A 27,736-nucleotide genomic window follows, 5' to 3' on the forward strand; every position below is an offset into this window, starting at 1 on the left:
TCTCCGCTAGCGCCGCGGCCCAGGCCTGGTCGTTGCTCATTCTGCAAGCCACTGCCTCTGCCCGCCCCGACACTCCACACCGGTTTTGGTAGAACGACTCTTTACACGCCTGCTCGACACCCCCCCCCCCCCCCCCCCCCCGCTCCTGCTGTTAACCCGCTGCGGGCTAGGAAACTAAGCCCCTCGCTTTTCCGTGCCGAGGGGAGGTGCGAACAGATGTCACCCCAGCACCCCTTCTCCTCGACTCCCACAGCCTCCAGGGGACCAATACTACCGCACCGGGTATCGCGCGGTAAAGCCTGGCACGTCCCAGGCTACTGGGGAGGGGCGGCGAAGGCCGCCGCCTCCCGACTCCGGCGGGCTGCCCCGGCCGGTGGGCGGCGCCGGCCAGTGAGAGGCAGGGGGCGCATCCCCCCTCCCCGCGCCGGCCCCTCCACGGGTGTATATAGCAGCGGCACGGCGTGGATTCAGTGGCAGGCAAGATGGCGGCTGCCGGTGCGCAAGTTTTGCAGCCGCCGAAGCTGCAGCAGCTGCTGGAACGGGACCCCTACCTGGTCCCCTTCAAAGCGGACTTCCAGCGCAGGTACCCGCCCGCCAGCGGCCTAGGCCTTTGCCGCGGAGAGGGGTGCACTGCTTCGGCGTGGTTAGGGGCGGCGGGCGAGCAGGCGGCGACCGCCCGCCTCTGGGGGTGCCGGGGCGTGCGGTGTCCCCTCCCTCCTCTCCCCTCCCCGTCGCAGCGTGGGGTTGTCTCTCAGCCAGCGCCGAAGCGGCTCCGCTTTCCGCGCCGGTGGCGGCGTGGGGGTGGAACCCGAGAGGGGTTTTACGATGACCCTTCTGATTGAGGCATCGCCACTGGGGTTCGGCGGGGCTTCATAAGCCGAGTAGGGCGCGGTGGTATAGGAAGGCCTCCACCGTGGGCCTCTCTGCCGCCTTCTCCAGTGTTGTGAGAAGCTCAGCCGCCCGTCCCCTGCGGCCTCTCCGGAGCTTCATGCGTCTTTATTGTGCCCCTTGGGCCCGCTTAAAAGCGATGTCTTTTTGTCACGGCGGGGCTGGGGCTGGTTCACAGGCGAGTCTGTTTTGGCCAGGTTTGAAGGGCAGGCAGGTGCACCGCGAGGGTAAGAGCCAGGGACAGCGGTTAGCTGAGCCGCTGTCGGTAATAAAAGTGTTTTTGAATCCAGCTGTGGTAACCTGTAAATAAACTAGTTCTGAAGCATTTTTCTTCAGGTGCGTTTTTTGCTATCCCTGAGTCCTCAGCACAGCTGTTCGGCACACTTCGAATTGATTAACAGTGGAGTGTGAGAAGTTTACTTCAGGTTGCCGGGATGAGCATCCTGTTTTTGCCTCTTGTCGGGAACTGCGACACCAACCCTCTGACTGGGGCAGCCGGCAGGCCTGGGCGAGAGAGCCTGCGAGAAGCAGCTCAGGCAGAGGTGACCTGTGTCTTGCAGAACCAAACTGTCGGCCTTGAAAGATTTCTAAAACTTTACCAGCCAACTGAAATGAGAGATTTTGTGGTGTAACTTTGGATGTTGCATTTCACTAGTGGTCTTTTGATAAAATTGTACTGGCCAATGCCATGTGTCCCAGAAGTCTGGAATAGTCTGTATTTGTGGGAGGGAAAGTAAGGGAATTTTGCACTTTGTTGTGTTTTTTTTTTTTTTCCCTTTAAGGTATTTCCATTTTGCCAGGATTATATTACACAATGCTTTTGGTTTAGCATGACCAGATGCCCCATGGGGTTCTTGAAGAGAATAGTTGTAAAGCTAGATCTTATAAAAAAGGATTAGGGATTAAATGAAGTACTAAGCTAATTTACGAAGCATTTCCTTCAAACTGTAATCTCTTAATGAGAGAATAACTGTATTTTAAACAATGGTTTTGGGCAAGCTTGTGGTAATGGGTGCAGTGCTGTAAAACACCTAGTTTTTTCAGGGAGGTACCAAGGTGTAGGGAGTAATAAATAGGCTTCATTAAACCCATTCATTGAAACATTTGGGCTTCCTGAATGTGCCTGCTGTTTAAATGGGACACATTGTGGATGATGGAGTTCGTATCTCTAAGGAGGATATGGCTGTGCTGAACACAGTAAGTTTGCAAAAATTTTGTGTGTTTCTTGGGTTCATCCATCTTTAGACTAGAACTTAAGATAATCCTGTTTGTAACTTGTCCCTTCCTGGCTTCTGAGCCTTGAACTTGTCACTTACAATAGATTTATTGTTTAAACAAGTATACTGTTAATTAGCTTGAAAGAATAAAGGACTACTTTAGTGATAACCTATGATAAAATTAATGTTTTAGTCTAAGGCCAAACAACAAGCCTGTCCTGTCTTTGATCCTGTGGATGGTATATAGTGGCAAGTATGAAGAATGTAAGCACAGGGAAATGTGTGTTCCTGTTTCCAGGCAATGCTCATCCCAGCTTACATCAATTGTGATCCAGCCTGTATTTAATAGCTTCAGGTATGTTTTTTTATCTAGAGATCTTGCATCAGGAGTGCTTAGGAGAAAGGTTGCCAAGTTCCTAATTGCTGGCTGTGTGAAGAATCTTTTTTCTGGGGTGTTCTGAGCTTGCGGTATGTTAGTTGTGTAGTTGATCAGCTGTCAGTTTGCCATGACTTTGTCATAGGCAGGGCAGGAGGACTAATATCTAGTAGATGCTTGGTTTTGGCAATTTGTTTACTCCTTTACTCCAGGAAGACTGGATAGAAATACCATTCAGCTGCTGAACAATTAACAATCTATTCCTTACTCCTTTTGACACTACTGGCTATTTTTTGTCTCCCTACCTTTGTTCCTGGTGTCCCTGCTTGGTGGCATTTTTTGGCACTTGAATAGTTTAAACAGCAAAGATACAAATAATGTCCCAGTTCAGAGGCTAAGTTGTTCCTGATGGAGGGGACAGGAGGCAGCTGTTGTGCCTGGTGCCCTGTAGCACTGTAATTTTACTTGAATTAGGAGGCTTTGAGAAAGAAGTGAGTCAGACTTGCTCACAAAAAATATGTGGGTACTTTTCCTGCAGTATAAATTTCTTCTTGGAGTTTGCGGTGATTTTGCTCTTACTTAATATTAAACAAAATAATTAAGAGCTGTTAGGAATTTTGTTCCTTACAGCTATCATACTGTATATTGCCTGGAGAAATAAAAAATGGAGATTCTGACAGGATTAAGGATGCTTGAGAAACAAAGCATTTTAAATGTTTGTGCAGATCCTGTACTATGCCTTGTGCAAAACCATAAAAATAGTGGTTCCTTTGTCTAACTTAGTATGCTCTTCTATAGAAAAGGAGGGAAAATAAAAGATTTAGAGTCTAGTCCTGGCAGTGACATCAGTAAATTGTTGGCTCGCCTTTTGGGCTTGAGTCTGTCAGCTGTTTTAGCCATGGTACCCTAGTGGCATAGCCAGTACTAATGAAAATGTCACATTGTTTATGCATGACTGTTATAGGAGGCACAGTTAAACTGATGCACTCAAAGTAGAGCTGCTTATGGTTTTGGGTTGCTCAGGATCTTGGGTTGTGCTGGATCTCTGAGGATGTGTTTCCACAAGCCTCCTTGGGCAGCTGTCCTTGGGTTTGGCTACCCTCTCTGTGAAAATTTCTTCTAATAACATAGTTTCTCATGTGAATTTGTCTATTGTCTCTGGTCTTTTTTTCCTGTGTACTTTAGATAGCTTAAGACTGTAAGTAAGCATCAGCAACCCATGCCTCCTCAAAATTAGCTTTTTCATGTCTGGTTTGAAGAAATCCAGCTGTTGGGCTCTACCTGAGAGATGTCAACCAGAAAAGGTAAGTTAAGGAAAAAATCTATCCCCTGTGATGAGCAAGAATGGCAAACTAATAGGAACAGACAAGGAGAAGGCTGAGGTTCTCAATGCTTTTTTGTGTTGGTCTTTACTGGCAAACTCTTTCCTCATACCTCCTGAGTGGGAGGACCATAAACCGGGAATTAGGGGAACAAAGTCCCTCCCACTGTAAGTGAAGACAAGATTTGTAACTACCAGAGGATCCTGAACATACACAAGTCTGTGGGACATGAGATGCATTCCAGGGTCCTGAAGGAATTGGTTGATGTTGTGGTCAGGTTACTCTCTGTCATACTTGAAAAGTTGTGGCAGTCAGGTGAAGTCCCTGTCAACTGGAAGAGAAACACTACACCTATTTTAAGGAAGGATAGAAAGGAGAGAGTAGATTTAGGCTGAGTGTTAGGAACAAGTTCTTTACCATGACGGTAGTGGAACACTGTAACAGTTTGCCCAGGGAGGTAGTTAAGCCCCCATCCCTGGAGATATTAAAGATTAGCCTTGACAAGGCTCTGAGCAACCTATCTAGTGGAGGATGTCCCTCCTCACTGCAGGGGAGTTGAACTAGATGACGTTTGTGGGTTCCTTCCAACCCAAACTATTCTGTAATTCTGTGATCAGTTAACAAGATGTCTGTCAACTGATTCATAGTGATCTATTAGTGTTCTTGGACCTCTGCGCTCTTACAAAAGGGAAATACTTGTGTTCTCCTATTTTTCTTGACCTAATATTAGAGATTACTGCTGGTTTACAATGTTTCTCTCCTTTTTTTTTTTTTTGAGTTGTACAGTGGTAGGTACTTGACTGAGATATTTAATGAAAAGATGAGCAATTGGATTTGATAGAACTGAGTAGGAGGGCAGCTGTTGGGAATACAGCAAGTTTAGGAGTGGAAGTTGAAGAGTGATCTAGATGGAATCCTAGGTTTAGGTGATGGTGAGGAGGAAGGGAAAGGCTGGAGTGAGATCTGTCACAGAATTAATTACTGTGTAACATCTACATTGGGAGTGGGGTTTGCCTCTTTTGCCTTTCATAGGCTGCAGTATTAGTGCAAAACTAAATGTTCACATGAAGTCTTACATTCTTACGTTGCTGGTTGGTTGTGGGGTTTTTTTTGTGACATCTCATAAGTTCACTCAGCTTCTGAACATCTCTGATTCCAGAGTCATATAGAAACCAAAGCTCTTGTGCACGAGAATTACTAACTCTCACAAGCATAGCTGACTGCACCTTTAAGTCTGTGAGGAAATGGCTATGTAGGCCAGTGTACATCTAATATATGCATATCTGGTTGTAGTCCTCATCAAAAGATTGAAATTGGTAATTGTCTTAATAGCTGCTAGTTTTATTAAAACAAGGCATGAAAGGATTAGGATGTAGGTGTGGCATTTTATTATTGTAATGGTTTAATTCATAACTAAAGGAGTCAAACCAAACCACTGGGTTAACCTGTCTATCTTCCCAACATGGAAGTGAGGGACAAGTAACACACAAGCACTCAGGATTGAGACAAAGTGAGATAAGAATAAAGTTTACTGAGCAAAATCAGATAAGCATAGTACAAAATGTACAATTACCTTAACCTATTTGCAGAAAAAGCGTAGCACAAAGCAGCAGCAAGCAGAAGCAAGTGAGCCAAAAGCCAAAGCCAGAAAACTACTCCCTCATCCCTCCTTGTCCCACTGACATCCTAGTAGAAAAGATAACACCTAAAAAACCTGGAACCTAGAAGCAGCTACTGGAAATGGAAGCCTCCCATGTTACGATCTGAACTTCAATCCCCATAATACTTTGCTCTAGCCAGCACTTTTCATATTTTAAGCTGGCTTGACTGCAGCATGGTATGAAGAACAGCAGCAGATTCAACTCAGTCCATGACATCCTCCACTCCTTATTCTATACCACCTGCATCATGCCCATCAGCAATCAACATCAATGTGTATCATACATCAGTCACTGTTCATTGTCACTCAAAATGAGATTGCTTTGCAGTACACTGAAGACTTCTCACTGCAGGTGCTCTATAGCTTCACTGTGTTCTGGTGCAGTGTAGATCAGTCCATGACCAGTCTAAATGGTGGAGCTGTGTTTCTACTTCTGTGGCAGTTGAGTCCAGTGACTCTTTCTACCCCCTAAGTGAAAGTAAACTGTGGCTTGCATTCTACTGCTTGGTTTCCAGTACATGCAGGAGTGGAGATCCATCTGTCACACCAGAAATACAGGTGGTTTCACCTCTTCAGCCTGTCAAGCCATTAGTTCTGTACAGTCCAATAAATCTAGTTGTCCCTCTCCTCTGTTTGGAAGCAGGGCCCCTCTTAATTTTGACTGGGACCACTTGCATCTTGTGAATATGCTTTGGGAGTCCCTTCAGGAGGACCAGGATATCAGTATCAGTTTGTCTGCCCTTTTTGTATGTTTTTTGCACTGGAAACTGAGGCAGCATTCTTCAGGGGAGAATTCCCCTGTAATTCATGTGTGGGCTTTCCATCCCACTTCCTCATATCCTCCCCATGGTCATGCAAGTAAAACCACAGTGTATGCTGTGGCATGTACCTTCCAGATTCTTCTCCTTGGGCAGGGGAGCACCTGCTCCTGATGGCTGAAACATAGGAACATAAAAGGTCTTCTTGAGTTGGTGGACCTCCTGGGCCTGCACCTTCAGAGCTGAAACACAGGTTTGGACAGAGGAGGAGAGATTTTCTTTGTCTTTCTGAGGCCTTCTGTTTGTTTAATTTATTGTTTGTCCTTGGCTATCTTCCAAACCCAGAGATGAGAATTGAGCAAGCAGCCCTGGCTCTTTCTTGTGTTCCTGTGATGACCCTTGTTTGTCCCTATCTTTTGTAGGACAAGCTGCTTTCCCTCTAGGCTTCTTTTTCCATTCAGGGGGAGCTGATACTGGTACAGGCTGGTTCTCTGCTGCAGCCATGTGTGCTGGCCTAGAGACCTTCTCTTGCTCCTGAGCACTTTGAACACTTATAAGAAGGGTTTGATAGGCATGTACTAGTTAGTCCCCAACACACTGCAATGATTTAGTTTTCTTGGGAGCTCCCAGGATGCCAACAGAATTTTTCTGAACATTTCACCAGCCTGTCAGGATTTTACACTTGCTCAGGGTGAATTTTCAAACTGCTTGAGACCTCCATTGCTCTGAGAATTTATTCATACATTCCCATATACCCTGCCACTTGTTACTATTCAGCATTGGGGCAGGTATCCCAGTGATATTCTTGAGAAAGTCCTATATTGTTCTGAACAAAATCTGGCCTGGGGTATCCACCACAGGAGCATCAGAGCTGAACACCCTTTCCCAGAGATAGAGCTTGTTGTCAGAAAGAATACATACAGAATGCCAACACATTGTCGCCAGCCACTGGCAGAAAGCAAATACCCCAACATAGCAAACACAGCACAGAAAAAGAAAAACAACAAAACTCTCTTAACAAGCTTCAAGCCTTAATTGAATGCTCTGGTTATCTTCCTTTTTGTTATCCCAGTCCTTTTGTCTCTTGCCAAAAACTCTGTCTTAATTAAGATAGCTGGTTTTGTTACCTCACATTGGAGCACCAAAAAATATGTGATGGTTTAAAGTCAAACTAGCCTGTATATGACTCAAAACTAAGTCATCTCTTGAAAAGAGAGGAACACTCTGCTGTTATGAAGTGTTAGCATATCTGAGGATGTTGGATGGGTTCTTGAGAATTTTCCCAGAGTTTTGAAACACTAGATTGTGGTCAGGAATCTAATTATTGTATTATTGTCTGATTGAAGCCTTCTTTGCTTCGTCCTTCAGGCATCCCAGTCCCTGGAGGTAAGAGAGCAAGTCTGGAGAATGGAAGATTCTCCCTTGTTTGATGAACTGGATTAGAGATAATTTGGGCAAACTGAATACCCTCAGATCTATGGCTCTGATGGGATTCACCTGTGAGTGCTGAGAGAACTGGCTGATGTTGCTGTATCACTGTTGTTTTTGAAAGATCATGGAGACTGGGAGAGGTGGCTGAGGACTGAAGGAAAACCAGTATCACTCCAGTCTTCAAAAACAGTAAGGAGGGCCCAGGAAACTACAGGCCAGTCAGCCTCACCTTCATCCCTGGAAAAGATCAGCTTATTCTGGAGGACATATCTAAACACATGGAAGTGAAGAAGGTTATTAGGAGTAGTCAGCTGTGGTGGTTTGGCTGTAGCTGGGGGCCAGATGCCCACCAAAGCTGCTCCAGCATTCCCCTTCTTAGATGGACAGGGGAGAGGGAAAATATAGCAAAAGGCCCAAGAGTCAAGATAGAAGAAATTTAATAGGATGAAAAGCAAAAGCAAAGGCCATATGCAGAAGCAAGAGCAATTCTCTACTTCCCATCAGCAGACAATGTTCAGTCAGTCCTGGGAAGCAGGGCTTCAATATGCATAGTGGTTGCTCTGGAGGACAGAGGCCATCAATGAATGTCCCCACACTTCCATTTTTTACTTAGATTTTATATCTGATCTGACATATGGTATGAAATACCCACTTTGGTTGGTTTGGGTCGGCTGGCCTGGCTGTGTCTTCTCCCTGGGTCTTGCCCATCCCTCAGCCTACTGTTGGAGGGAGGGGAAATGCTGGAAAAGCATAGCCTTGGTGCTTGACTCAGCAGTAGCCAAAACACTGGTGCATTATCAACACCCAAATACATCACAGTGCTAGAAAGAGACTCTAGGGAGAATTAATTCCAGCTCAGACAAACACAGCATAGATTTACTGAGGGGAAATCGTGCTTGACTGATGTGATAGTCTTCTATGATGGGGTGACTAGCTGGGTAGATTCAGGGAGAGCAGTGGATGTTGTGTGCCTTGACTTCAGCAAAGCTTTTGACACATAACACCCTCAAAGGTGACTGAGGAAGTATGGGTTAGATGAGTGAATTGTGAGATGGATTGGGAACTGGCTAAACAATAGAGCTTAGGGGGTTGTGATTGGTGGTGCAGAGTCCAGTTGAAGGCCTATAGGTAGTGGTGTTCCCCAGGGTTAAGTACTGGGTCCAGTCTTGTTCAACATCATCAATGACTTGGATGAAGGGATGAAGTGTACCCTTAGCAAGTTTTCTGATGATATGAAACAGGTGAGTTGATGTACCAGAAGGTCGTGCTGCTATTCAGTGAGATCTGGAGAGAGAGTGTTGGGCAAAGAGGAAACCTTTGAAGTTCAGCGAGGACAAGTGTGGAGTCCTGCACCTGGGCAAGAATGCACCAGTACAGATTAGGGATAGACCTGCTGATAAGTAGCTCCATGGAGAAGGACCTTGGAGTCCTGGTAGACAATAACAATTAAGGGAATAGAACATACGTGCTATGAGGAAAGGCTGAGAGACTTGGGGCTATTTAGCCTGGGTAAGAGAAGGCTGATAAGGGATCTAATCAATGTTTACAAATATCTGAACGGTGGGTGTCAAGATGGGGGCCAGTCCTGTTAATGGATAAGGGGCAGTGGACGCAAACTGGAACACAGGAAGTTCCACTTCAACAGGAGTTAAAACTTTACTGTGAGGATGCTGGAGCACTGGAACATAGAGGTTGTAGAGTCTCCTGCTCTGGGGGCTTTCAAAACCTGCCTAGATGCGTTCCTCTGTGGCCTGCCTGGGTGAACCTGCTCTGTCAGGGGAATTGGACTCGATCTCCAGAGCTCCATTCCAATCCCTACCATTCTGCGATTGTAACAGTGAAGAAAAGCTTTGTCTCACTGAATACTGCTAAGAAGTATTTATGCATGTTATTTTACTGCTTTTAATAAAGGCAGCATTCTTGTTATGGAGGTCTTTCCTAAATTCTTGCCATATATCATGAAGATGCTTTTATCCCCCTACTCAGTTTCGCTGTTTTTGTATACAGACCTCTTTCCTCTTTGTCTCCTATACTTACCCCCACTATACCTTCTAATCAGAGTTGCTCTTTCAGTCTCTGTCTTCCACAGAAGAAGCTCCTTTTCACTTGTACAGCATCAGATCTAAATTCTTGGCATTCATGCTTCAGTGTACTTTGTGCTTCTGAAGTTTGCTTAATACAGTTATTAATTATCTTAAAGAAAATATTGTCTTGAGGCAACATGTCAAGTACAAAAATATTTTTTTTTCCATATTTAAAATGTTTAAAACATGAGGCTTCCTGGGGCGGGGGGAGGGGGAATCATTCTGCCAAAGAAAATTTTTTTTGTCATAATAGTGCTGCCTCTTCTTTAAGTATCTGACAGTTTATTTTACATTGTTATAGTTCCTCATGTTAACAAGTCAAAAGAGAGTTTTTAGTGATTATTCCTGGCTGTGCTGTAAATAATAGGTCTCCAAGCTTAGAACAACAAAGTCTGCTTAACCTCATGTGGCTGTTGGAAGCACCTTACCAGTATATATTACCTGGACACTATGTGATTAAATTCAGTGTAGGCCCTTTATAACTTAGAGTTGAGGTCTGGAGATCTGTCTAGTGACCCAAGGACTCAAGTTAACTAGTTCACTTATGTGAACATCTTAAAATTGTTCCATTAATCTGGATATTTCTAATGCTGAATTTACTTTAACCTACTTTAGCCTTGTACTTAAAGGAAAGAAAAACAGCTTCTTTAATCATGCAGCTCTCATTCTGTTGACTGATGTTACTTGAAGGCTGTGATAGCCCAAATGTTTTCTATTTTGTGTCCTCCTTTATTTTATTTGGAGCTCAGGTGTAATGTAGTTTTGGCTCCCTTGTATCCTTGCTGTTCTAATGTGCTTCACCTGACTTTGTGCTAGCATGCCTGCCCGTGTGATCAGTGTTAGAGAAAATAATCTCACTGCGAGACATGCCAAGGTTATGGTAAGTTTGGAAAAAAAAAATGGTTATCTTAGGTCTGGAAAAGGAGTTGAGTGATGCTGGGATACACAACTTCTAAGTCTCTAGTTCATGAATTAGACAATGTGAGGTTTCAGTTGCTATATGTGAACTAATATTACATTGAGTAATTTGTTGCTATTTTTGTATTCCACAGTCCTTAAAGGGAGGTTGGGATCTGGGTCTTGCTACTTAAGAGACCCTGGTGTGAGACAGCAAAGTCAGGATTGTCCTTTGGTAGGAGTAGAAAGTGAAGTATTAATGCTAAAGTAATACTTCAGGAGAGTATGAACTTCAAGTTTATCAGTATTTCCCCAGCTTTTTGATCAAGAAAAGGCTTACATTAATGTGAATAAACTAACATGTACAAACAGACTTCATTGATCTTGAAAGGTGGTTAATGTCATTACAAAGATGTGCTACTGGAAGAGACCTGTTTTTTTCTAGTTATTTTCAAAGGCAAGCTGATAGAGAAGTCTCTTTAGGAGACATTTGTACAAATGGAAAATAAATTTCAGTGCTGATCATGTATAGATGTCGGTAGTTTATTACAGTTAGTGTAGAGAATTTTTTCTGGCCAAAATAACGCATTAGGTGGTGGTTAAACTCTGTGCCAACTGTGTGGGGGAAGTCAGGTTTGTGTTTTGAGGGCTTTTTTCCTGGTATGTCACTGAGAGGCAGGTTACATGTGCAGGATGTGTGCCTCCAGGCATTCCCCATGGTTGTATGTGAATGTGATGTCACCAACAGATGATGTATTGGCATTTAATAAGATGATTTGGAGCAAGGGCAAAAGTGCCAGGGGGAATTGTCTAAAAGTCTCATATCATGCTGAGTTACTCTGTTTTAAATGAGAACATGCGGCACTGCTGCAAGTGTTTGGAAATTGCCCATCTACAATGAATTCACTGCATAAACATATAGGAGTCAGCAGCTTATTTTAGCAGCTTTAGGGGACATTGTGATTGTACTGTACCTGCTATCCCAGCAAAATAACAGAAGTTTAGTAAATTCTGTTGTATGTGCCATGCTTAAGCAGATACCTTAGGTATTTTATGCTGTCGAAAATGTTCTTGGACATCCCTATTTATGCAAGCAAGTCTTAACTGTCAACATCATTTGATACCTGTTGTGGTACATACCCACAGCATAAATGTTCCAAATTTGACAGGGATTGATGAGCTGTAAGTTAATTCTTTCCATTGTAAGACTTGTGCACCTCATTCTGAAATTATGAATCATTGATTGCTTTCAACAAGGTTTAATCTGTCCTGCATAAACAGTTCATCCTGCTAAATGCTACTCCTCTTGGAAATTTGTTAAAGTTTAGTAGAAATACAAAGTGTTGCATGTTGCTTTGGTGTGATAGCTGCTTTTTTTTGTGGTGTGTGGTTTTTGAGGAAATTTGGGCAGCGTGCTGGTTCTAAGTGCTTGCACAATGGCTTTGTATTTTCTTGCACAAATGGTATCAGTGACTGCATTGAAAGTATTTGTGAAATAGTAGATATGCTGATGCATGGGCTCTATAGAAGTTAAAGCTAAAATCCACCATTCTGGAGAAGTAGAAATTAGAACCACTGAAAGTATCACCGTTTGTATGCTTTATAGATAAAGGTATGAACTTAAGGGAAATACATACTTATTGTAAGTTCACAAATCTTTCTTCAATTTATATTTTGATTGAACTTGTCATCTGATGTTACCTTCTCTCTGTCACACTCATTAACAATTGCTCTCCTCACCCTGCCAAAATCCTTCTGCCTAGGAAAAATGGGAGAAATTTTTTTTCCTTTGTAAGAAGGAAGGGAACAGATCTGAAAAAAGACATGCTTTACAACTTCAGTTCCTGTTTAGACCACAGCTTTTTTTGAGAATGTTAAAAGTAGTGGAGAACATGGTGAAAGAAATATTTGCATGCTGAGTGAGCCAAGTGACTCAAATTACTGTCTGAAAAAAACAAATCCTCTCAGTTATCATGAACTCAAGTTTTAACTTAATCTTTGAAAAGCTCCTGAATTATTCTGTATTTCAAATGCAATTGGTGGATATTGTTTGTACTAAAATATTTTGGCTTTGGGCACTAAACAGTATGTGTTTTTCCTACCAATGGCATGTGTTCTATTAATGTGTTTATGAGATTTTTCTATTGGAGCAGTCTGTTGGAAAAGTTTTTTTCATTTCTTTTTCTTTCAATGTGTTCTGTAAAATTTTCATTCTCAATTGAAAGAGGAAGTGATTTAGAAAAAAAAGCCTAAAAATATCCCCAAACTGGCATAGCAATAACTTTCAAATTTTTCACTTTGCAATTAGTATAGTGCCTGTACTTCCTTCTCCTTTTTGGTCTATTATTTGGGAAGCTAAAAAAGCTGTATTTACATGCCCCACACCCCTCATTTTTTTTTTTTTTTTTTCCAGTTAGGGTGCTACCTTCTTTGCCCTTGTGCTTCTTTCTTGCCACTGCCTAGCAGTTGTTCTGAAGAACAGAAGGTCCTTGTGGGATACTAAACTAATTTCAAGAGTGTAGCACCATTAGAAAAGCACCTTTTATTGACAAACCCTGAAGGGATGAAGAAAAACTGCAGGAAAGCATGGTATTTAGGTCTGTATCTACTGTCTAAGCAGTTTGTTTCCCTTTCTTAAAGCAAATCTAAGTAGACGTTACTGTATTTTTTCAGGTGGGAATGGAGGAAGCTTCAAGTCATAAAGTGTTTTTAAAAAAAGTGATTAAGGTAGCTGTTTGGTACTGGTGGCAATTTCAGAAGGTTCATGTCTTTCCTTCTTGCACACAGTGTATGTTTTTTCTGTTTTTTGTTTGTTTGTGGTCCTTTGTATTTTTTTATATCAACAAAGGGATTTTTAATAGTAATGTTACTGAGATGTAATTTGAATGTGATTATAGTGATTAGTTCTTTCAGACAGAAAATTATAGATTAATACTAGTTAGCATTTACATTTATTTGCCAAAATCCTTTGGATTTTCTTTGTGTAACCAAAATTTTGGACAGAATCTTTTTTTAATTATTTTCTGGATTATTTTATGAATTCAAATGTTTACAAGTAAAATGTGACTGATTTATTGCTTCACTTAAACTCTAGACATTATTGTAAATAGAACTACCTGAAAACTGGGGAGTACCCCTTTATCTCCCTTCTTGGCCCTCATAGTTTTAGGTGCTACGTAATTCTGATGGTAGGTATATGTAAAGCTTTCCTCAAGTTTCAAAGTGCTTTTTCCATTAGGTGTCATCAGGCTTTTTTTTTTTTCTTTTTGAGAAAGGAGTCTTGGGTTATGATGTCAGTGTATAAAAGTGGAATTTATAAAATGCATATTTTTCTCATGATGATACAAAGCTCTGTTTTGCAGGAGGGTTAGACTGGGGAAGATTAGAGATGTCTATTACCTGACTTAAAAAATCCCACACTTTTTCTTTTGAAGGAGAGCCGTCATCCACTTCTTCCATGATGAAAGGATGAAAAAATAGTGTTCATAGTACAGCCATTAACCCAGTCCTTGACACTTTTAACTGGTAGAAGGTATCTATAGGCTCCACAATTGGTAAAATTAAGAAGACCACAATCAATTTGTGTATGGAGATATTTCAACTATTGATTCTGGGAAGGACATGAAAAGCTTTACTAAAAGATGAAGTACCTAAATAGACCTAGTGATTATTCTTACTTGAAAATTTAGCAATTTTAAACCTAAACAGCCCTTGGATATTAACTATTTTAGCACAGCCAGTAAATCAGGAATGTTGTTACTGCACAATAATAATGACTGGATTAAAGTATCTTTGCTTTCTGAATAGAATCTCTTATCGGCCATGAAGTTATAGACTGAGTGTTATAAGATAATAAGTGATATCTTCAAGTGTGACTGTCAGCCTGCACGTACATATTTTGGTAAAGTTATTTTAAGTAGTAGAAATAATTATATAAACAATATATATGCTTTCTTTAATACCAGAAACAAAAAAATTCCTCTGGGCCTCTGAATTACAGAACAAGAGGGTAAGGCACTGCTTCTCCTATATGATAAATAAAGTATTGCTATCAAAGTAGGAATCAGACTGAGTTTTCAGCAACAATCATGGTTGATTTTGATTTCTAACTTAAAGTGGAAGTAACTGTAAGTGACAATTAACATCCATTATGTCTCATTGTAGAACATTTTGACTGTATAATGACTTTTGACAGAAACATCTGCCAGGCCCTGTGGAATGTTAACTTCCAGGATCTGATTTTAATCCAGATACCCCTTTAAAACAGTTTGCTCATTTTTATATAGTGGGTATCCATGTAATTTGCTGCAAATCCAGTACCTGTTGGTTAATTTTCAATTATCACAGTGTTTTCTGAAAAATACGTAGTTAGTTCTAGGGTGTATGTTGGATAATCACTATGTTACTTGTCAGGGAAACCTAGGAAAGAGAAAGGGAGGTGCTGAAGTAGCAGAAAGTCCACAGAAAGTAGGAAGCATCCACATAAATACATAGCCAGTAAAGCTTACATCATTGAAGAAGCGTTGGTACACTTCTCCACATATTGGTGCAGTGAATAGTTTATAGGTGTAAGAGCATACTTTTGGTAACACAAGTTTTTACTATTGCCCAGATAAAACTTGTAGCGATGAATTCCTTGGTCTACCAGCATTTGCACTGAGTGCTTTTACACCAAAAAGGATGCTGCTTACCAGTAGCACTGTTAATACATCAACAAGCCTGTCTAATCACAGAAATCTGGGTTGGAAGTTACCCCAAGGATCATCTGTTTCAGCCTTTCTAGGTAATAATTTAAATGAGATGGCCCAGCACCCTGTCAAGCTGAGCCTTAAAACTGCTCAGTGTAAGGGAATCCACAGCTTCCCATGGGGGATTATTCCAATGTCTAACTGTTCTTACGGTGAAAAAATAGAAATCTGGTCTTAGAACATCAACCTTCATGTTTTGAAGGGTCAGACACCTTCTGGGTACACCTGTGTAAGTCCTTTAGATGTTACCATGACCAACTGAAGTACAAATTTTAACACCACATCTGTGCAGCTCATGGACTTCTAGAGGAAACAGATTTGACTTCAGGTATTTGGCTGGGTTGGTTACTCTGGGACATCAGTTTCAAAGGCTCTTTGTATTGTTGACTCTTGTCAGCAGCCTGTGTATGTAGCTGACCATTTAATACTAAAAAAAACCACTGAGATTTCTCCATATACAGTTTTTCTTTAAATGCTTAATGAGGTTGGTCTAATAATATTTAGATTGTGCTAAGTAAAGCAATGGGATAGTAGTAAACCACGGAAGGGCCTCAAGGACAATTAGAGGGCTGGAGCACCTCTCCTATGAGGACAGACTGAGAGCATTGGGATTATTCACTCTGGAGAAAAGGCTCCCAGGAGACCTTATTCTGGCCTTCCAGTATATGAAGGAGGCCTACAAGAAAGCTGGTGAGGGACTTTTTAGGGTGTCAGGTAATGATAGGACTAGGGGGAATGGAACAAAAATAGAAATGGGGAGATTTCAGATTGGATGTTAGGAAGAAGCTCTTCATGAGGGTGGTGAGATGCTGGAACAGGTTGCCCAGGGAGATGGTGGAAGCCTCATCCCTGCAGGTTTCTAGGCCCAGACTGGATGTGGCTCTGAGCAACCTGATCCAGTGTGAGGAGTCCCTGCCCATGGCAGGGGGTTGGAACTATATGTTTTTTGAGGTCCCTTCCACCCCTAACAATTCTATGATTCTATGGTGATTTTGTTGTGTTTTAGTGTTTTGCATTTGTGTGTGAGTTTTTGGTTGGTTGGTGTTTTTTTTTTTTTCCCTCAATGTATTTTCCAAACTGTTTAATCTGTCCAGTGCTTGCTTGTTCAAAGCAACATATTCTTTGTATTGTTCTTGTATTGTATTCTGTTTTCTAGATTTCTTTCATGGTCATCTTTCCCATGCTTTATGAGTCGTCTGCCAGAAATTAAGAAATCCAGGGATTTGTCAGATGGGAGAAAGCTCTCAGACTCTGGAACCTTTTCTGTTATTCATTCTTTCTATGTTATTCTGTAATAGCTGTAATGTGGTGCTTTCCATCACATCTGTTGGAGTATTTAGTACAAGCACAATACATATACCTGTTCAACTCAACAGTATGCATGTTTTAGTCTTTGGTGTTCTTTAAATCAAATGCCATAGCAATTATAGCTAATTGAGAAGAAACAGGAGAATAAAGACCAGAATTGCCTGTGCTGTGTTTTGTTGTTAGTAGGGATGTTTTTTGTAGCATTGCTTCCGATATCTCTAGTGAGTGCTGCAAACTGGAGCAGGATGGCAAGATGACTGTTGGAGAAACAATGTCATGAAACTTGAAAATTACTAAATCAACTTGTTTACCACCTTGCTGGAGTGGTTGAAAGCTGACACTTGTTTCCTTATGGGACAGGAAACACAATTTTGGTAATGATTACTCCAAACCCTAGTTTTGATGCTTCTAATTTCACAAAAAACATAAGTGATGATTAGGAGAGAAATAAAAATAAACTGTTTTTATAGTTGAGGGACCAACTATCCTGATTGCTGCCTATGCTGCTGCAGCCATTAACATTTCCTGCTTCACAGGGACTTGTCCTATTGGATGGCCCTCATCATCCTGCTGCTCAAGTTCTGGAAGATCTGTGTAATAGAAAAGGAGGAATAAACAGAACAAGTAGTTTGTGAATGACTTTTGTGATATTTTCCATTCTTTCCTGAAAAGCACCTTATACATATTTTACAAATGTCTGAGTGTTTTTATTTTTCTTAAACTAAATGTTGGTATGTGTGCTGTTTTTCCAGTTGTTTGTTGCCTTTTTTTTTTATTTTTGTGGAGATACAGTGTTGTTTTTTTTAATACTTGTCTCTAGTGGATTAGCTTCCTGAATCCATTTTGCTGAAGTTTTATTCTTAAATGTCAGTGTAAAGTTAGTACTCAGTCTCATGCAGTTTGTAAATTACTTTTCTGGCTTTCTAAAACTTTGTGTGGAATAAGCTGACCAAGACTGAGATTTCATGAACTACTCTATTGGAGCAGATAAGAGGAAAATGAAAAATAGTTAAGAGTGCTGTGAGTCTCACTGCACTTCAGCAAGATGATTTTCCTGTTGTGTCTTGCTTTCCCCTAAAAAAGACAGGAAGGTATTGTAGAAACCTCAAAATTTAGTGGGATATGAGCTTTCACCAAGTAATTAAAAAAATTAATAGTCTGTAAAATATAAACAGGCATTTAGAGAACAGTGTAGATGGCACTAATGTTTTGCATGTGTTTTGGCAATGATTGCAAGGTGTACTGGTGTTCTCCAGGGATCAGTATTGGGTCCAGTTTTGTCAACAACCTGGATGAGGGGATTGAGAGTACCCTCAGCAAGCTCACTGATAATACAAAACTGACACCCCATCAGGCTGTGCAGCTGTCCAACATGACCTGGACAGGCTGGAGAGCTGGATGCAGGCAAACCTCATGAAGTTTAATAAGGACAAGTGCAGGGCCCTACATCTGGGGAGAAATAATAACAGGCACTGGTACAGGTCAGGGACTGCCCTGCTGGAGAGTAGCTCCACAGAGAATGACCTTGGAGTGCTGGTGGACAGCAAGTTCTCCATGGAACAACAATGTGCTCTTGTGGCCAAGAGAGCCAATGGGATCCTGGGATGCATCAAGAAGGGTGTGTCCAGCAGGTCTAGGGAAGTTCTTCTACTTCTCTGTTCTGCCCTGGTGAGGTCACACCTGGAATACTGTGGTCTAGTTTTGGGCTCCCCAGTTCAAGAGAGACAGAGACCTGCTGGAGAGAATCCAATGGAGAGCTATGAGGACGATTAGGGGCCTTGAGCATCTCCCCTATGAAGAGAGACTGAGATCCCTGGGGCTATTTAGCCTTGAGAAGACTAAGAGGGGATCTCATAAATGTGTATAAATGTGAGGGGTGGGTGTCAAGTGGATGGTACCAAGCTCTTTTTGGTGGTGCACAGTAATAAGACAGGGAACAATGGGTTCCAACTTGAACATAGAAGATTTCACCTCAACATGAGGAGAAACTTCTTTACAGTGAGGGTGATGGAGCACTGGAGCAGGCTGCCCAGAGAGGTTGTGGAGTCTCCTTCTCTGGAGACTTTGGAAACCCACCTGGATGCATTGCTGTGCAGACTACAGTAAGTGATTCTGTTTTGGCAGGGGAGTTGGACTCAGTGATCTCTTGAGGTGTCCCTTACAACCTCTAATATACTGTGATACTGTGTGATACTTTTCCCCCTCTTCCCTGAGTACATGTAAAGAACTTGCTACTTGGTGAGAAAATGGTACTCTGTTTTAGTACTTCTTGGTTTATGTGCTTCATGCTATATTATTAATCAGTCTTTAAAGTGTACATATCCTGAACAAATAAGCTTGTCTCTTGTAGTGTAGGATGTGAAATTTTAAATCTGATGCTTCAAAGCTTACTGCCTTGGAAACCTGGGTAGATGGTGACCTATTGAGGATAAAATGTTAGAATACCTTGAGGATAAAATGTTATGTTGCTTATTCTACAATAAAATTACAATGTAGTTTTTTTTCTTCTACCTTTCATAATAAAACCAAATCAATTTTTGGCAGAAGCCAGTGACATGTCATACACACCTGTACACACAGTGCCTATTGTAATATAAATTTAAATTTCTGTCTTGTCAAAACTTTATTTTGCAGCTCTTTAAAAAATTCATTGCCTTAAAATGAAGAAGGATAGGTGGGGTAAGAGACAAGGCATATTTGGTAGAAGAGGGAAATGGGGAACGAGTACTGTGTTCAGTTCTGGGAACTACAGTATGGGAAAGACATCTATGTCCTGGAGCATGTCCAGAGAAGATCAACGAGGCTGGTGAGGGGTTTGGAGGTCATTTCGTATGAGGAGCATCTGAAAGAACTGTGGTTGTTTAGTCTGGAGAAAGGAAGGCTGAGGGGAGATCTTATTGCTCTCTACGATTACCTGAAAGGAGGTTGTAATGAGGTTGGTGTTGAACTCTTCTCCCATGTAACTAGTGATGGGACAAGAAGAAATGGGTTTAAGTTATGATGGGGAGGTTTAGATTGGACATTAGAAAAAACATCTTTGAGAGACTGGCAAGGCATTGGAACAGGCTGCCCAGGGTGGTGATGAAGTTGCCATCCTTGGAGGTGTACAGGAAGCATGTAGATGTGGTGCTTCAGGATATGGTTTAGTGGTTATGGTTGGACTCAATGATCCTAAAGGTCCTTTCCAGCATTTGATTCTATGAAGGTTTGCAGATCACCCCTAGAGGTTGTGACAAAACCTCTGGTTGCATCTCTTTGAGGAAACATCACTTAGCCAGCAAATAGAACATAGAAATGAAGTGTGTGGGGTTTTGTGGTGTGTCGTTTTTTTTTTTTTTAGTAATATTTAGGGTGGTTATAAGATGCCTGTAACAAACACATCATAACTGCAACTTGTAGTATTTCTTGTCCTGGTGGTTACTTTAGTGACATGGTAATTGCAGATCACACAATCTCAACAACTCTTGTATTGCTGTAGAGTATTGCTTCTGACTTCGTGTTCCGTTGTGATAGCTGATGAGAGAGCTGGTCAAATGCAGGGAGCCTAAATAATTGCATCATCGTATTCTGGGTGTAAGATGACGATCTACCTTAAGGTAGAATAATGGTGTGTTTTAGTGTGGCTTCACTAATTCTTACTGGTCTGGTATTCTGACTAGATGCTGTGAAGAAATTTTTATTAGTAAGTGGAATCATGTAACTGCTTTTTGTTAAACTTTTAGAAATACAGGTCACTCAAACCTTAGAGGAGTAGTTTCTTGAATATTCATGATGCAATTTGTACTGGATATGGTTATGTCAGTACACCAGTGAATGCCATATGTTATGGGAAATGTTTATACCTAAACAAAACCCAGATAAAAATGTCATGATAAATTACTAACAATAAAAAAAAATCCCCACAATTATTGAGAAGGAATCTTAAATTAGCTACATATTATGAAAAGGTAAAATATTCAAACTTTGTTTTCAGATCTTGACAGTGTTGCATCTTCTATTTATTTACATTAGTTGCCTGATTCATGCGTTCTTCTTCACCCAGAACCTTTCTTCATCTTTCTTGTAAACATTTGTTGTGTGTTTTTCACATGGAGTAATCTGCAGTATGTATGGTGGGAGTGCAAGTCAGCATTCATAGTCCTTTGAGACCTTGGGATTGTGAGGCTGGTAATCTTTCTTTTGCAAAGTGCAGCACCTGGTTGGTTTACAAAGTGCTGGAGGAGATTCCCCCCAGAGCGTTAATTACAAAGTAAGAAATAGATTTTTTTTTTTGTGTGTGTGTTTTTTTTTTTTTTTTAGAAAGATGGGAATTAGTCTTCAAAGTTGTTAATGAAATTAGATGAATTTGGCTATTCAGTTATATCCAAGGTATGCTATTCATGGGTTTGTTGAGGGGTGTTTGTGCAGTCTCTGTGTCTTGTCCTTTGTGACTTTCTTTAGAAACTATTTATGTGGTTTTGTTTGTGTGAGGGTTTTGTGTGTGTGTTTTGTTCATTTGTTTAATTTGTTTCATTTTGTTAGGTTTTTCCCCTCTGAACTTCTGTGAACTATCCAAGCAGTGAGGATTTTCTGGACTCTTCCTGTCAATAAACGTTGAGGCTCACTAAACGGTCTTCAGAATCGCTGTCCAGGTTGCAAGTTAAACTTACTTCTAGTTTTCTTTCTGTTTCTGAGACCAAACAGAAGAAGAGATGAATTACTAAAGTTGGGATAATTTCTGTTGCTTTCCCCCACCTAAAAAGGGGGAAAACCAACCAAACAAAAACCCCAAACAAAACTCCAAAGAAACCCAAAAAATCCAAACCCAACCAAACAAAACACAAAATACACAATACAAAAATACACAAAACAATGCCCCAAAGAACCCAAAAGCAGCAAAACCCAGTTACCCCTTCTGTAATCAAAGCCACAACCAAACAAACCAAAACTAATAACAACCAAAGCCAAAAAAGCCCTCCATAATAAACCAAACAGCCCCAAAACCTAACCAGCAAACTACTTTCACAACTAGATGCCACTCAATTTATTCTTAAATCAAATATGGATGGTGCTCAATGCTGAAATTTGATCTAGAAAGTGCTAGTTGACCAATGAAACAAGTTTTGAAGCATAGGCTTTGCATTCTGTTCTGTTTTAGTAAAAAGATACCATATGTCATGTTCACTACCACTCGTTAATCTGCCTCTGCCAAAATACTTTTGAAGCTGCTTACCTGATTTGCCTGATGACTTAATATGTAAATAATGAGTTAATTAAAGAACAGCTTTTCCCTTCATGCTACCTTAAACTTCTAATAGAATGAATTTAAATTAGTTTTCATGGCTTCTGGGTTTTTTAAAAAACATCTTGCCTACTTTTTATTTGAAATGTTAGATACATAAAATTATGTCATGGACACTTGTGCATGTTTTGAGAACTATATGGAGAAAAGTAGCCCTGTTGCGTGGGGACTTCAAAGCCTGACTGTGCTCCAGACTTAAAGAAGGAGAGTGGGGGAAGATCTTGCTAAAACGGAAGGTTATGGACAAAGAGCAGGTCACGTTCTGTCTGCGGGCCCTTGGCTTGGTGCTTGCCTCGGCGTGCCCAAATCCTGTGCTGCAGAGGAGGTGAATGCGAGACCTGGTGAGGCAGCTGACTGCAGTCTAGGTCTTGTGTGCTATTAAAAGGTCTTAACAGAACAGTGTCATATAATGTATGGAAGTTGAAATCCATATTAGCTATGATAAAAGTACGGATGTGCTCCCCCAATTCAAGTGTTATGGGGGTGCAGTGCAGTTCTAGTAGCTCTTTAACACTACCGAAGAGGGATGAATAGTTTGAGCTCTAATATTGTTCAGATGATTTTTTTTTAAATACATCATTCTTTACATGTACTGATGTGCTTCAACAATTTGTTTTTATAGTGGATTTTTCTCAGTAAACAGTGTGAAAGTTTATACTTAGGAATAGTGGATAAGTTTTCTCTCAAGTCATTTGAGAAGTTGAAAACTTGTTTTTTTTTTCAGGTACATGTACAGTACATGTAATGGCGTGTGTGGGGAAGAACATATATTCAGGTTAGGGTTAAGATAAGAACCTTGAATGAGCTTCTCTTGCTCTTGTGATTACATGCAGGACATAAAACTTAACTGTACATGCTGTGTGATACTTGGGTTTGTGAAAGTGACTGTGGTACTGGCCCCTGTTTACGTGTCTTAACTTGAACTAAAGGACTGGTAGTGAGAATGGCCTTTCTGTGAGAGTCTCTTACCTGTCTAGTCTGTTGCTGAAAGGTTTTTGTCATAAACAAATGTGTGTTGTGCAATATAATGCATTGGGACAGCAACTAGGTCTTTCTGAACAAAGGTATCTGAACTTTGACAAACAGTGCACTCACTAATGGTCTGTGGCTTAAGGTTTGAAAGAAATATGGTTCATTTAGCCTGCACATTCTTAAAGGCACTAAATGCTCAGCTCAGGAAATAGTGAGAATAATAAAAACAAATTCTTAGAGTAAATTAATGATGGACTATAAGAATCCAAGCTTCCCTCAAGAGGTATTAAAATGAGGGAGATACATACTTATAGCCCTTTGTTACATACGAGACTGTGATGCGTGACATTAAACTAATTCTAGCTATCGCACTGAAGTGAGTCAGTTACGTTCTCTCCTTGGTGATGTGGAAGTGCTGATTAGTCTTAAAAGAATCCATCTAAGGAAGAAAGATGTGCTACAGAACTACCCCAGATAACCTGTGCTTCTTCAAAAGCTTCAAAGAACGTTGTTGCAGTCCTAAAAATTCAGGATTCAGTTGCTTTATATCCTGGAGACTGGTGTCTCTTGTAAAGGACTTGTCTTCCCCTTCCCCATCTCCTGTTGATTATTCAGGATTTTTTAAGTTCAGGCTTATATCATCAAGACTGATGCACTTAAAGTTACCAAAAGCTGTCTGAAGTGTATAGTGAGGTCCTAGGTTTTGTGAAACTTGTATATTGACAGATTTTTATGTCAAAAAATCTTACTGCTGGCATAAATGACAGGCTGACAGTAGCAATTACAGAAGGATTGCCAGGCAGTAGCAGGAAGCTTCACATTCCTTGTGGTTCTGTTGAAATGGAAAACAAGGGGTCACTTTCCTTTAGCGATAAACAAGTGTTGAACAGCAGTTCTGTGCTTTGGTTTAAAAAACAGCATTACCTTTCCTGAAGGTTGCTCAACCCTCATCTCTGCAGAAAAACTGAGGTTATGGATTGTCTCATGTTCTAATTAGTTAGCCAGGAAGAAAGACTCCAAAATTTTACTAGTGATACTTGGCTAAAACAATTAAGAATCAAGAAAAAAATCTATAGAATTGGATAATGTCCAGTATGAATGCAATCCTGCATCCATAATCCCCCACCCAAAGTGTTTTATATTTCAGTGTTAGAACCTCTGAAATTTTATGTCAGTATTAAATTGATTTATATTTACAGCATGCTTTGAAACAGTACCATATATGTGTATCTGTAAACTCTGTATACACATATATAATTGCATAGTGCACACTATACATATGTAACTTGTCTATAAGGAATTTAAATGGAAATAGATGTATCAATTCATTGTCAACATGTGGTTATCATAACTGTAACGTTTTACAGGGAATGATATAAAGTTTACCTTACACATGTCATAGAATCACAGAATCAGTCAGGGTTGGAAGAGACCACAAGGATCATCTAGTTCTAACCCCCTGCCATGGGCAGGGACACCTCACACTAGATCAGGCTGGCCAGAGCCTCATCCAGCCTGGCCTTAAACACCTCCAGGGATGGGGCCTCAACCACCTCCCTGGACAGCCCATTCCAGGGTCTCACCACTCTTATGGTGAAAAACTTCTTCCTTACATCCAGTCTGAATCTCCCCACTTCCAGCTTTATTCCATTCTCCCTAGTTCTATCACTACCTGATATCCTAAAAAGTCCCTCCCCAGCTTTCTTGTAGGCCCCCTTCAGATACTGGAAGGCCACAATAAGGTCACCTCGGAGCCACCTTTTCTCCAGCCTGAACAGCCCCAACTGCATCAAAAGAAGTGTGGCCAGCAGGTCAAGGGAGGTGATTCTCCCCTTCTACTCAGGTCTGGTGAGACCCCACCTGGAGTACTGCGTCCAGTTCTGGAGCCCCTATTACAAGAGGGATATGGACATGCTGGAAAGCGTCCAGAGAAGGGCCACCAGGATGATCAGAGGGCTGGAGCACCTCTCCTATGAGGACAGACTGAAAGAGGTATCATAGAATCAGTCTGTCCTCATAAGAGAGGTGCTCCAGCCCTCTGATCATCCTGGTGGCCCTCCTCTGGACACGTTCCAGAACTGAAGGCAGTATTCCAGGTGGGGTCTGACCAGAGCTGAGTGGAGGGGGAGAATCACCTCCCTTGACCTGCTGGCTATGCTTCTCTTGATGCAGCCCAGGATCTGGTTGGCTTTCTGGGCTGCAAGTGCACATTGACAGCTCATGTTGAGCTTCTCGTCCACCAGCACCCCCAAGTCCCTCTCCTCAGGGCTGCTTTCCAGCCAGTCACTGCCCAGCCTGGATTTGTGCTTGGGATTGCCTCGACCCAGATGCAGGACCTTGCACTTGGTCTTGTTGAACCTCATGAGGTTGGCTTGTGCCCACCTCTCCAACCTGTCAAGGTCCCCCTGGATGGCATCCCTTCCCTCCAGTGTGTCTGCTGCACCACACGGCTTGGTGTCATCAGCAAACTTGCTGAGGGTGCACTCAATGCCACTGTCCATGTCACCAACAAAGATGTTAAACAAGACTGATCCCAGGACTGATCCCTGAGGGACTCTGCTTGTCACTGGCCTCCACTTGGACATGGAGCCATTGACAGCCACTCTTTGGGTGCGGCCATCAAGCCAGTTCTTTATCCATCTTGTGGTTCACCCATCAAACCCAAACTTTACCAGTTTGGAAACCAGGATGTGGTGTGGGACAGTGTTGAAGGCTTTGCTCAGGTCCAGGTAAATGACATCAGTTGCTCTCCCCTCATCTGTTAATGTTGTGATCTGTTCATAGAAGGCCACCAGGTTTGTCAGGCAGGATTTGCCCTTGGTAAACCCATGCTGACTGTACCCAATCACCTCTTCACTATTCTTCTGTCTCTGTAGTGCCTCCAGGAGGATCTGCTCCCTGATCTTACTAGGCATGGAGGTGCGACTGACTGGCCTGTAGTTCTCTGGTTCTTCCTTCTTCCCCTTTTTGAAAATGGAGTAATGTTTCCCCTTTTCCAGTCTGTGGGGACTTCCCCAGGCTGCCATGACTTTTGGAATATAATAGAGAGGGGTTTAGCAACTTCATCTGCCAGTTCTCTCAGTACCCGTGGGTGTTTCCTGTTGGGTCCCATGGACTTGAGCACTTTCAGGTTCTTCAGGTGATCATGAACCTGAGCTTCACTTATGATGTGCAGTTCTTCCTCCCGGTCCCTGCCATTATCTTCCATGACTCCAGGAGTACGTCAATAGCTACTTCAACTGAAATCATATTTGAAGAAACATTGCTTAGCAATAGCTGAACTTTAAAGGTAGCAGCTGGGCTATTTTGTCCATATTTTTGTCTGATTCAGCACTGTGGGATTTCTTTATTTGTATGCATAAATATACTTACAAAGAAAATTAATTCAAGCATGGGGGGGAGTATGTGATTGCCAGAAATCTCAAATATTTTAGGATGGTTTGGCATTTACAGGATGTTTTAGTATTTCTATCATCCGCATTGTTTTTGTATACTTTGCCATTTTCTTTCTTAAGCAGAACTGGCTAGCTTCAGTAGGTATGAAGTACTAGTATGAGGTATGGTGCCACATCCAGTTGGCGGCCAGTCACTAGTCGCTAGTGGTGTCCCCCAGGGATCTGTGCTGGGTCTGATACTGTTCAATATCTTTATTGATGATCTGGCTAAGGGGATTGAGTCCATCCATTGTCAGTAAGTTTGCAGATGACACCAAGTTAGGAGCAGGTGTCTATCTGTTTGAGGGTAGGAGGGCCCTGCAGAGGGACCCTGACAGGCTGGATGGGTGGGCAGAGGCCAATGGGATGAGATTTAACAAGGCTAAATACAGGGTTCTACACTTTGGCCACAACAACCCCACACAGTGCTACAGGCTGGGGACAGAGTGGCTGGAGAGCAGCCAGGCAGAAAGGGTCCTGGCCACCTGGGCACACTGCTGGCTCATATTTAGCCTACTATCAGAGAGAAAGGGTGCTGGTTGATAGTAGGCTAAACATGAGCCAGCAATATGCCTGGGCAGCCAGGAGAGCCAATGGCATCCTGGCCTGTATCAGGAATAGTGTGGCCAGCAGGACAAGGGGGAGGTTATTATTCCCCTGTACTCAGTGCTGGTCAGGCCACATCTTGAGTACTGTGTCCAGTTCTGGGCTCCTCAGTTCGAGAGATGTTGAGGTACTGGAACGTGTCCGGAGAAGGGTGACAAAACCAGTGAGGGGAACACAAGCCCTGTGAGGAGAGGCTGAGGGAGCTGGGATTGTTTAGCCTGGAGAAGAGGAGGCTCAGGGGTGACTTCATTGCTGTCTACAACTACTTGAAGGGAGGTTGTAGCCAGGTGGGGGTTGGTCCCTTCTCCCAGGCAACCAGCAACAGAACAAGAGGACACAGTCTCAAGTTGTGACAGCGGAGGTATAGGCTGGATATTAGGAGGAACTTCTTCACAGAGAGAGTGGTTTGCCATTGGAATGGGCTGCCCAGGGAGGTAGTGGAGATGTTCAAGACCGGATGGGGCACTTAGTGCCATGGTCTAGTTGATTGGATAGAGCTGGGTGATGGGTTGGACTGGATGAGCTTGGAGGTCTCTTCCAACCTGGTTGATTCTATAATTCTATGATTCTACTAAATATTCAAAGAAAATTCTGATTGGAGAGAACCTCTTGATTCTATCCTTGTCCTACCCTTCTGCTCAGAATGTTCTCCTGGATGTCAAACATACAGGGAATAGAGATTCTGCACGTTTTTCTAGGCCCAGGTTCCAAGAGATTTATTTTTATTCTTCTATTTAGTTGCCATTCTCCCTGT

At 42.0% G+C, this 27,736-nt stretch overlaps 1 protein-coding gene across 1 annotated transcript in view; it reads left to right on the forward strand.

The window, feature by feature from the left end:
• The first annotated feature begins 482 nt into the window (after nt 1-482).
• GBE1 (1,4-alpha-glucan branching enzyme 1) overlaps nt 483-27,736 on the forward strand; it is a 170,533-nt gene continuing 143,279 nt past the window's right edge. The window contains exon 1 of the mRNA XM_054392238.1: nt 483-583. Within this exon, the coding sequence (XP_054248213.1) occupies nt 483-583 (101 nt within the window). The remainder of the gene's footprint in view (nt 584-27,736) is intronic.

This window comes from Indicator indicator, chromosome 1 (assembly GCF_027791375.1).
Source record: "Indicator indicator isolate 239-I01 chromosome 1, UM_Iind_1.1, whole genome shotgun sequence".
In the NCBI taxonomy this organism is placed as follows: Eukaryota; Metazoa; Chordata; class Aves; order Piciformes; family Indicatoridae; genus Indicator; species Indicator indicator.